Below are 11296 nucleotides of genomic sequence, written 5' to 3' on the forward strand. Positions count from 1 at the left end.
ATCGCTGGCGTGCTGCAGATTGGTCAGCCGTGGAGGTGTGTGGACTTCCCACCGCGCCCGTTGACCGAGGCGGTAGGTACGCAGCCAAGTCCAGTTGCCGAGCTCCGAGCACCGTCGGGAGTAAGGTCACGGAAACTGCAGGAAAAAAAAAAAGGTGCCCGTTAAAGCGATAGCAAGAGCCCACATTGTATGAATCGAACTCAATGGTAAGGTGTATCGAAATAGTGCCACTATACCGAAGGCGTACGCGTCCATCGGCTCATGCGTATACATGGTATGATTTGGCACCACTAAATTGCGCGAGCGGGCTTCCAGTATGCGACGTCATGTGGCTCATGTCGACTGTCATCCGCAGAAATAGCTTTGTTGCAAGGTATAGTGCAAGACACACGAAAGGGGGAAAAAAGGGAACATATTCGCATAAGCGTGTTGAAAAGCACGTCTTAGCTAATGCGTATACGAAGGCCATATTACTGATCATCGTTTCCGAGTCTATCACATTTAATGTCTGCTGATTGGTCAAGTCAGCGTAGGTGGACTTTCTTTTCACGCCGTGTATTCCATGGGTCAGGGATTAGACTAGAAGACTTACAAGCGCAAGAGGCTCTCGGCTAACGTCGCACACTGGTAACTGAGGGTTACTGTCGTCTGGCATTAGACTTGACGAGGATGATAATAATGACGATGCTCAGGCATATTAACGCGAAAATTACCGTGCCAGCAAGGCGTCACAATGGACTTTACTTAAGGCAAAATTTGATATCGCAAGAAATGAGCTGTCGAGATTACTGACTTTCACCTTCAGAATATCCGGGAAACAAGCTAGGACGACGGCACCACCACAGCACAAAAGCCTACCCTTTGTATTGTGCGGACATAAATATCGGGGCAGTCCTCGACACAAAGTGAACGTTCCTTTTTTTTTCTGGTTGATTCTTTTATCTTTCCTCTTGTTACTCTCTCCTCCTCCATCAGCTGTTGTGGCCTGGCGTCTAAGGTCTCCTGCTGCTGTGCACACGGGCGGCAGTGTTATTATTCACCACCACGACGATCGCACTAAGATTAGGGCGGACTGCAAGAAAGTACGCGTTTGCCGAGAGTTCCACGCACACTGAAGAACCTCGCATGGTAAAACTGTATCCAGAATCTCCCATTTTTTGCGGCCCGAGCATCTCCAGTCGGCGGCGGACGCTCACCTGATAGGCTTGCGGCCGCTTTCGCGTTGGAAGGTAGTGGAGACCGTGCAGTTCCCTCAGTGGTAGAACGGCGCGTACGGCAGCTTCACCAGGGCCGGCGCTGCGTGGAGCTTGATCACCGGCGGCGGATGGACCGCGTGGAAGTAGGAGTAGCTGACGGCCGTGGGCACCTTGGCCACCACGGGCGTGTACACGGGCGCCACCACCTTGGGCACTACCAGGGCGTGCGCTGCGCCGTAGCCGTAGCCGTACGGCAGCAGGGCTGGGTAGCCAGCGTGCACGACGCATAGCGACGCCACGAGCAAGAAGGCGGTTGACAGAACCTGCAGTCCACGCGTAATCAGACAGAGAGAGAGAGAGAAAAAAAAAGAGGGGGGGCGTTAACCATTTCTTTTTCCCCCACGAAGGTGTCAGCCTCAACACGGATTGTTTCCCCTCGCTTCTTTCAAATGCGTAAATAGATACACAACGGAATGTTACAAAAGCATCGAAGTGGCATATACTCAGCATTTAAAGCCACAACGTTCCAAGTAGAAGCCTTCAAGGCCTGTAATACGGTTCTAACAGACGTACGATGATGGCAGCAGTTGTTGACGCTGGTAAACAAAGGGTTAACGACATCTGGAGATGTTAGCCCAGTGAAATACCTGGCATGCTACTTCGGACGATTGAGGGTGAACAGCGAAGATGTCATATTGACTGCATACTTAAGTGAAGGAAAGAGAGGCAACGTTTCCGAATTAATCTTGCCCAGAGTACGAGGATGGAGAGACTGTCAGTGTCGCATCTTGTGTTAGACTTTTCAGACAGAACTGGTTTCAAAAGCCAGCGGTGCTTTGGCTTCGGGCTATTTTGAGAAGGTAAGGGCTATAATTATGCTCTTTAAATTGAATAGCACTTAAACAGGGTGAAATGAAAAAGGTTAATTATGCAAATCCAACGCACATTTTGAAATCTATGTGACGCGAAGCTTTTCGCGTGCAACGCAGAAATGTTCATCATCTTCTGCAACGCGTTTTGCCGCACAGCGATTGAATGCCTGCCCGGCAAATCAGCAGGTTTCTTTGTAGTCGAGTATCAGTGCTTTCTGCTTCAGTGGTGCTTAGAGAGGACACATTCCGACAGGATAGCTTCCACCTTACTAAATCCAGAGGGCACTAAGCCACCTCTTACCATACCTGGCAGCCGTATAGTTCTGTGCCGCCAGAAGAGCCTGGTTCGAATATCACGTGGGTAGCATATAACCCTGGTTGGCATACTAACGTATGTAAAGTGTTTAGGTATTCAACTTCAGGCCAGGTGAATCCAAAAAATCTAAAAAGTTTAGGTGGGTGGTTCTGTCTAAAGTAAAACTCAGAGAGCATAGTATTAAGAAAGCACCATACATGATATCGGAGCCTCATTCGAATATAATATTTCGTAGCTGACAAAGCAGATGCAATTAATATATAAAAGGTGTTATGAATGTATCACTCGCATTCCCAGCTAACGCCATTAGGTAGTGCTGCCTGCAGTCCACTTCGAATATTTGCGCACTGGTTACCTTGGTATAATACGTCCTCTGCACACGAACGTATCCATGTCAAAAATAACCATACTGCCTATGCAAATTTTAGCGGAACATTTGACCCCTTCGTGACCCGTTAAGTTAGGTTAGCTTAGCTTAGATCATGCAGTGCGCACCTCTCACTGTTTGTACAGGCTCATTGGACTGCACGAACTACGCATGCGCGGGAACTGAGTTGCACACCACACGGCTGAGTCCGATGACACTACTCTTGCACTGCGCTCGTAGTTCGCGAATGGGGATCTCCTCCGGAATGTCACTCACGGCGTTCATGACGCTGACGCTGCAGACGTTGCTCGAAATATGCGAGAAGACGGTCGACACGGTACAGCTTTCTGCTGAGATGCCTCGGGCAAGTCTTCCGCTTGCTTGTCTCGGTGCACGTAAGGTCGATGGCTTTTATACTAACTCGCGCACTCCCCCCCGCTCTTCCTCGCATTCCCGCTGTCCGCATCGGTCAGCCCGGAACGCGCGCACTCTTGCCAACCTGGCCAAACCCTCGCCCGTCACTTTCGGCCCACGGAAGAGACGTGAGAGGCCGGTCAGAAAGGGACCGCTTCGTTTTTTGTCCTCTTTCCGTTCATTTGCACCGGATGAAAAGAACAGTCCAACATCCCCCTCCTCCTCCCCCCTTTCCACCACCCTCACTTCCATCCTAAGCGTTGCATTCGCCTCTTCTCATTCTTTCAACTCCTTCGCACAGACCTCCTGCACGCGACGCCCGTAGAGGCGTTCTCGTAACGAGCGACAGTTACGATGGAGCTGTCGCCGTGCAAAGTTTCCGCGCTCTTCCTCCAGGGCATTATTCATTGTACCTTTCCTGTTGCTGCTGCTACTGTCAATTTTGACATAAGAATGCGACCGTTCACCCCGGCATAACTCAATCCCTGTCCTTTTAAAACTATTTCCAGCATAAAAACACAGAAATGGAGAGCGGGAAAGGAGACATGTGGCACTCCAATGGACTAAGAAACAACTGAACATTTAATAATTGCTTCGGCACGCCATATAGCAGAAAAAGAAACAATGCCATAAATGCATTGTTTTCCCACTGGTCACTCCGTTAGTCCCTTTCTTAACTTGGTAGGTTAACTCTTGCGTATGTAGCCTTTCTCTCTTTATGTTAAGAGAATGAATGGATCACTGATAGCATGTAGTGTGCAAGAAGGCATGCAATATTCATGTGCCTTATTTGCCTATGTATTTCATCATCATCATCATCATCATCATCAGCCTGGTTACGCCCACTGCAGGGCAAAGGCCTCTCCCATATTTCTCCAACAGCCCCGGTCATGTACTAATTGTGGCCATGCCATCCCTGCAAACTTCTTAATCTCATCCGCCCACCTAACTTTCGGCCGCCCCCTGCTACGCTTCCCTTCCCTTGGAATCCAGTCCGTAACCCTTAATGACCATCGGTTATCTTCCCTCCTCATTACATGTCCTGCCCATGCCCATTTCTTTTTCTTGATTTCAACTAAGATGTCATTAACTCGCGTTTGTTCCTTCACCCAATCTGCTCTTTTCTTATCCCTTAACGTTACACCTATCATTCTTCGCCTATGTATTTGTTTACTGCTAAAAACCATTTGTACAATATGTACCCGACGAGTTCAGGTGCAAAACATCGAGTCCCCGTCTTTTTTTCATTCGGAGAAAATTGTGCGACTACCAAGTGGTGATGCCCAATGCTTGTGTCGTCTGCTTGTTGTTTCGCTACCGGGACGCAAAGCCGTCCACGCGACGTCAGCTTAGCGAAACTCTGCGTTTAATTGTGCCTCTAGTAAAATTATGCATTACTTCTTGCGAAATGCAGGGTGCTTGTGCTTCGCTCATTTCCTTTCTGGCATGGGTATCAAAATAGGAGCAGGTTCTTCGAACAGAATTGGTTTTCTATGCCATGAGTGCTCATGCTTCCTGTTCTATGACTTGATGCTGATTTCACGGTTACATGGGCTTGCTGGCAGATTATCCTCTCATTCGTGGTAGTGCGACCACAACAGCACAGACAAAGTATGCATATGTGACCACACAGAGCGCTGTGTGCTGTCTTATGTGTCGTGTGTCTGATTTGTCCGTGTCGATGCGCCTGTTCCACAACAAATTCGAAGAGGGCCTCATTGCATCCAACAATGTTGATATCAGTCAGATATCTTTGTGGGGAGATCTCTGCCTTCACCCTTCACCCCACCTACACAATAGTATTGTTGCACTTAATGGAAGCACAAAGTGCAAATGAATTCAAGTGAGAAGCGAGTGAAATTTTGATCGACAACGTGTTGCACCGACCCGAGCCAGTTAAGGCTGCCTAGAAAGGAAATAGGCACCTCTGAAGTTTTTGCCTCGTGGCAGGAAGTTTCCGGGCGTATGTCCACAAACGCGGAAGCGCACTCCTTGCTAGCAGTACGCTGTCACCGTGCCCCTTCTCGTAGCGACAACGTACAAATGACGGGGACACACGCGCGCGCTCAGGAAGAAAGATAGTTGCGAATCTCGGATGGCTAGATTGCTGGCGCACGCATAGACAGTCAGCGAGCGGAAAAAACAAAAGTTATCTCTTATTGCACTTGCAAAGGCCACAAAGCGACGGACCCGCTGACAGCACACTGTCGTTTTTCTCTTCGGGGTGTGGCAGTGAAAGCAGCGACCAGCATCGTGCGCAAGCGACGCCAGTACTTCGGCGAACGCAACCTGCTTACGCTGTCGCACAGTTCCGAAGCGGATCGCCGAAGTGGATTGCACGCTGGCCCCGTCCGACTCCCGCCGACCGCGTGGGCAGTCGGGAACGAGCGCGGCTCGTCACGTCCGACCATCGCGGCCGTGTCAAGAACAGTCTGTGCCTGCGCGCCCCCGGGCGTTAAGATCGACAGCTGGCTCGCGCGCGCGCGCGCATTAAGCCTTCGCTGATACAGCGCAGTGCGCATGTAGTGCAGGAACGAATGTACGTGGAACATCTCGAGGGCGAGTGAAGGAGGGCGTGGCGCCGGCGTCATTGGGATTTCGTTGTCAAGAGAGAGAGCACGACAGTTATGTGGACCTTAATGTACGCAATGGGAAAGCGAGGGCGCAATTGTGAGTCTCGAGAGCGTTTGGGAGTGGTGGCCGAAGCGGCCGAACGCTAAGAGCTGCAGTTCGCTAGCTCCGCGAGCGCACTGCGTTGGCGCGGACGGACGATTCGGCAACTTCGCGAAAGGTCACGTACAGCTGCCGCAGCGTTAGCGACTGCAAACGACGCATTCACACGACCTGTCTGCCACCGACATGCGGGCCAAGCACGTTTCGCCACCGTTGTTGCCGCTGGCGCTACTGCCTTCGTCGTTGCTTCCGAGGCACATACGCGGGACCTATTCTACCTGCATCTCGCGCGTTGTTTGAGTCTATAGCGCGTGCTCGCGTTTTCTTGCCGAAATGTTTTGTCCTGACGGTGAAAAGCCGTACGAAAAGGTCGGGGCGATCCCGGGCAGCGTGCTTTCGCCGTTCGGAGGTCAGCCTGCTTGGCCCTTCGCTGCACAGCTGCGCCGAGGGGGCTTTGTGCGGACGTTCGTGGAGCTTTCAAGGTAACCTCTCAGACCTCGTTGCATAGACGGCGGCACTCGGTGGACTACGAAACCAGGAAAGACAAAAGAGTTAACGGCCGGTCGTGAGTTGAGATCACAAAGTGGAAATATGTTTGCATTTAACCTAGGTGAACGGTGGCGACCGTCCGCTGTCACAACACTGACATCAAGCCAGCTCAATTACAGTGGACGCTAATAAGCATGACATAAGATTACCTGGCGAAATTATTTGCTGTTTTTGACCGAAGTATATTGACAGCCAAGCTAGATTCAAGGAAGGGGTGAGTGAAAGTAAAGCAGGTAGTCTCTCTCCCACAGGCTCTGAGAGTATTCAGGCACATTTGATTTGGGGATTATCTTTCTTTTAATCAGATTGAAATCTTCTGACTGCACAGAGTCACCTACAAAAAAGAAAGACAACCACCGCTCAAGCACTCCGTACAGATGGTTAACCAGCGAAGCTGCGACGCGCGGCCCGGGTGTTTATCACTGGGTTACTCGCGACGGTACATTAAAGTCTTTCTCAACTATTGGTTACGTCTTTGTGTTTCCAAATGAGGTTACACCCACGTTCGGCTGCGACGGAGAGAACGACGTCAGTGACGGTATGCCCGCAGTCCGTCGTTGTCGCTTGCGTTCGACGTCTCGAGCTTGCTCGGCGGCGTGGTTAGCAGTATCCGCCCGCCGTTGACACTGCCATTCTTCAAAATTAAATTGCTTCTAAATTAACTCTGTCCGTCACGTAAGACAATGAGTAGCTCATACCCCCTTAAGCAATGGCTCATACCCCCTTAAACGCGGCCTCCCCATTACGACGTCAGAAGCTCCAACCTCAAGACACAAGAGTGGGCTGTCCAGCAAGTCCGAGAGGCGGCGACGAGGCAAGGCCTCGAAGTCCCCTCATGGGAGACCTGAGCCCGGGTCATCAAATTTGCCGGATTCAGAATAAAGTTGTTTCCATCCATCCATCCAGAAGTGAAATTCTACGCTAGAATGATGAGCTACAACGGAGCCATCTGTGGAAGAAGACAACGACGACGAACGCGGGAGCAGTGGCTAACGTTTTTGCAGTGGCAAGAGCGCGTTCGCGCGGTTGTGCCGAGGGGCGCCAACGAGCTAGCCGTGGAAGAAAAGGACGACGCTCGAGACATTGCTGATGATGATAGTTTTTGTACACAGGGGCGGAGCAACAGATTTTTGTTTCACCTAGCCATTTAAAGCTTCGCTTTAAATGTCATGGGTGACACCCCAATACCAGAGTGCAGCAAAGCAGCGCCTCACCGAGCGCAGGCACCGAGACCGCTTACGGGGCACCATCCGCCACATAAGCCAGCTGATCGCTGCTGTGATGTTCAAAAGCGTATCTCCTTGAATGACAGTCAAATGATTGGTACGACCCGGACTTATATTGCCGACGGCATAAATGTGGATAAAGAGCAGCCACGAGGTTTCCATTCAAGCGTTCTTGCCGGAAGAACTCGTGAAAATGTGCAAATTTGCAAGCGTGGCCTTCGGCGCGCGCGCGCGTGTTGCAACGATTCTCGAAGTCGACCATCGGGTCCATTCAAAATTCTTTAGTTGGAATTTCGGCATTAGCGTTCTCTTTGGGACGCGGTGCGATTCCCAGTGCACCAGTTGGAAGGTCGAATGCCACCCCTGTCCTTATGGCGTTTGCATACTGATCGCCACTGTGCTTGCGACAAAGCGGGCTTTCGCGCCACCCTTTGTCGCAGTCATTTGCGACGAGGAGCGTCGAAATACGGTCACTCTAGTTTCCTTTTCGCATGCAGAGCGAGCAGGTTGAGTAAGCGCATGCCACGGCGTTTTGCGCTCAGCGCCTGCTACCAGAATCATTTCGGAAGACAACTGGACTTTCGTATGCAACTGACCACGGTGTGGTCTCGTGGACAAGGTTTGGAGACTTCTTGTGAAGGTATCGAGGGAAAAGAGAAAGAGAGAGAAATCTGTGGGTTGCCAACATACTTACAGAGTTAGAATAACATCTACCTTCTTGACAAACGCTTCGTCATCAATGATCGCTTACTAAGCAAACACTAAGTGCACGATACGGCCCGCGTCCCGATTGCATCTGGGCCGCTAGCATCATCGCATAGGAGATGCTCCGAACAATTGATATAACACTGTACGTGTATGACTTTGTATGCGCAGGAGTTTTCTTCATTTACCGACTAGAGCCAACTACAAGTTCTACATATGTACAACAATGTCCCGCCCGAACAAATCCACTTGTTTCGAGGGGCATGACGCCGTGTAGTTGGGGAACCAGAACTTTTACAACTGTGAATGCATTCGGGGGTTTTACGTGCCAAAACCACGATTTGATTGTGAGGCACGCCGTCGTGTAGGACTGCGGATTAATTTTGACCGCCAGAGGATCAAGAGCTCAGAGCGGGCATTTTTGCATTTCGCCCCCATCGAAATGCGGCCGCCGCGGCCGGGATATGATCCCGCGAACTCGTGCCTACAGCAGCGCAATACCATAGCTGATAAGTCACCGCGGTGGGTGCTTTACAACTGTAATTGTCGAGCACAAGAACTGCAGTTCAATTTGGTGACTTTCAATGGTTGCGAGCAGAGGCGTGGTATTTCATCAAAAACACATTGCACCCCGCCTGCTCATTCTTCCATTATCTACAACAATGCACCGATACTCTCTGCGTAACTGCGCAGGACGTGCATACAGCAAACGCTCCCAGTTTCACTAATTTCCGAGAAGCGTTCGTCAAGCGTTCAAATCATCGTGTTCCTGCAGGACCAAAGCGACCTGAAGTCCTCATAACCAGATCGTATTAACGCGATAGCGTTAAGGAGCTCGTGTCGCAGAAAAGCCGGTGTCGTCGGCGTCGGTGTCGGTGTCGGCGTCGGCGTCCGCGGCGTTGGCCGTGAGCGATAAATCCCAGCAGGCACTTCATGAATAAAAAACAACTTGCAAGATGGGCTGGGTGGGAATCGAACCAGGGTCTCCGGAGTGTGAGACGAAGACGTTACCACTGAGCCACGAGTTCGATGCTTCAAAGCGGTACAAAAGCGCCTCTAGTGAACGCGGTGTTGCCTTAGAAACGAGCTGTTTCTATGGCTCAGGCGTGCGTCGCTTGCTCAGGCGCACATTTCGTTGTCGCGCCGAACGCTGCGTTGCTCGACGCTCACCGCGTCCGATGCGGGGCGCGTAGTCGCTGCGCCGTAGCCCATTGTCTTACACCCCTTGGCGGGTCGACGGGAACGCTGTCGCGTTCCACTCTTGAAGGCGAAGCTTAAGCGTCCTCCAATTTTTTTCAGCGCGTTAAACCCCAGAAACTATTTTTTTCCTAACGATCCCGGACGATTAGTCCCCATGTACAGGCACTTTTCTCGCATGCTATATATATTCCCCATGGGTGACACACACGACTTTTGAGCAATGTCTGTTGCGGCGCGAACAATCTTGACTGTATTTCTGAGTTTAAGAACGAGGAGCAAAATAATTCAAGTCAGGCCGTAAGAAGAGCGCCTAAACTTATATGCACACTGACAGTAGTTTCAAGTGTCCTGACGAAACCGTGCATGCGCTAAGCCTTTGGAACAGGTCACGCCGGAGGCCTGGTAATGTCTTGCAAGCTCTTTGTCCTATTGTTCGCCTTTGTTTTTGTCGGCTCCAGAGCAACGGTCTCCTCGCGCCGGGCCTATATAACTCAACATCTTATTATTATTTTCGTTTTCCTTTTTGTTCGTGAGCAAGTCAGACGACGAGATTCGTTAGCGCGGCGGCTGAACGGAGCCTGCTGAATGAAAACAAAAGGCATTTCCGCGGGCGCACGCTGGACCACCCGGTAGCTGTGCTCCCGGCTTTGGTCTGAGCCGCTCACACAATGACGTCGACTCGCAGGCGACGAGCTCCGGAGGGCGCCGTGCGAGCTTTCCTCCCTGCCGCCATCTTCACTGTCGCAAGTGCGGCAGAAAGAATGATTTACGATTTCCGGAAATGGAAGCAACAAGCGCTGCAACGCATGCGCCCTCACAATCCTGCTGTTCACTTATTATTTAACGCAGCAGCAGTTCCTGCTTGTGTCTATAGCCCAGCGGCTATATATGACGCTACGCTGCTGAGCTTGATGTGTGGCGGGTTCGATTCCCGCCAAAGCGGTTGCATTTCGACGGGTGCAAAACGCAGAAACGCTCGTGTATTTAGGTTTGTGCGCAAGGTTTAGGGGTTTAGGTTAAGCAACCTCAGGTGGTCAAAATTAATTCGGAGTACCATACTACGGCACGGTACCGTATAATCAGATCGTGGTTTTCACGCGTAGAACCCCAGTTGTTTCGCCTGAGCCTCTCATGGCGAATCGTCCCACCTCCGCACGGTGGATTACGATGCGTACGGCTACGGAGCTCCTCGCGATCCGATTCGGAGCGGGTGGCAATTTCACCCAAAAATATAACGACAACAGGAGAGGTGCTAAACGAAAATTTTGGGGGAGTCATTTAAACAAGAGTCGGAAACATATTGCCGAGCCAGTCATTATTGGAGAGACCACTATGACTACTCCCACAATCCAAACACGGAATCAAGTCGAGGTTGGAAGCAAACATAATTTTCATCTCTTGCGACTTCTTCAAGAACAAGAAAAGCGAAAAACAAAGAAATAGAAAGGAAAAATTAAATACGAGAAAAACGAACATGATAGTAAACGAAGTAATGACGCCTGCGAAGAACGCCAAGGCAGTTTCATGAAATATAATTAAACAGACGTCACTGTAAAATGTTTGCGCAAGACAAACATTTCCGTCCAGATTTCGACGCAGAAACGGGACTTACCGATACTTCTCGCAAACTTGCTCCGACCGCATTTCCCGTTTCGCGCTTTCTCTTACCCGCGCATTCCTCTACACGCGCCAGCGGGCTACCTTTTCGCTGTGCAGATCATTGTCAGCACTCAACAGCTATAACACGCGCGCTCGGGAATAACGACACCGGTGCCACT

General features: G+C 50.8%; 1 protein-coding gene across 1 annotated transcript; it reads right to left on the minus strand.

The window, feature by feature from the left end:
- Positions 1-3036, minus strand: LOC142586354 (uncharacterized). The gene is made up of 3 exons (XM_075697603.1): positions 2947-3036; positions 1197-1519; positions 1-135 (listed from the first exon to the last, which is right to left on the minus strand). Exons 1-2 carry the CDS (start codon positions 3034-3036, stop codon positions 1253-1255), a joined length of 357 nt encoding a protein of 118 aa, XP_075553718.1. The 3' UTR covers positions 1-135; positions 1197-1252.
- Positions 3037-11296: the final 8260 nt, after the last annotated feature.

Source organism: Dermacentor variabilis, chromosome 6, assembly GCF_050947875.1.
Source record: "Dermacentor variabilis isolate Ectoservices chromosome 6, ASM5094787v1, whole genome shotgun sequence".
Taxonomy (NCBI): Eukaryota; Metazoa; Arthropoda; class Arachnida; order Ixodida; family Ixodidae; genus Dermacentor; species Dermacentor variabilis.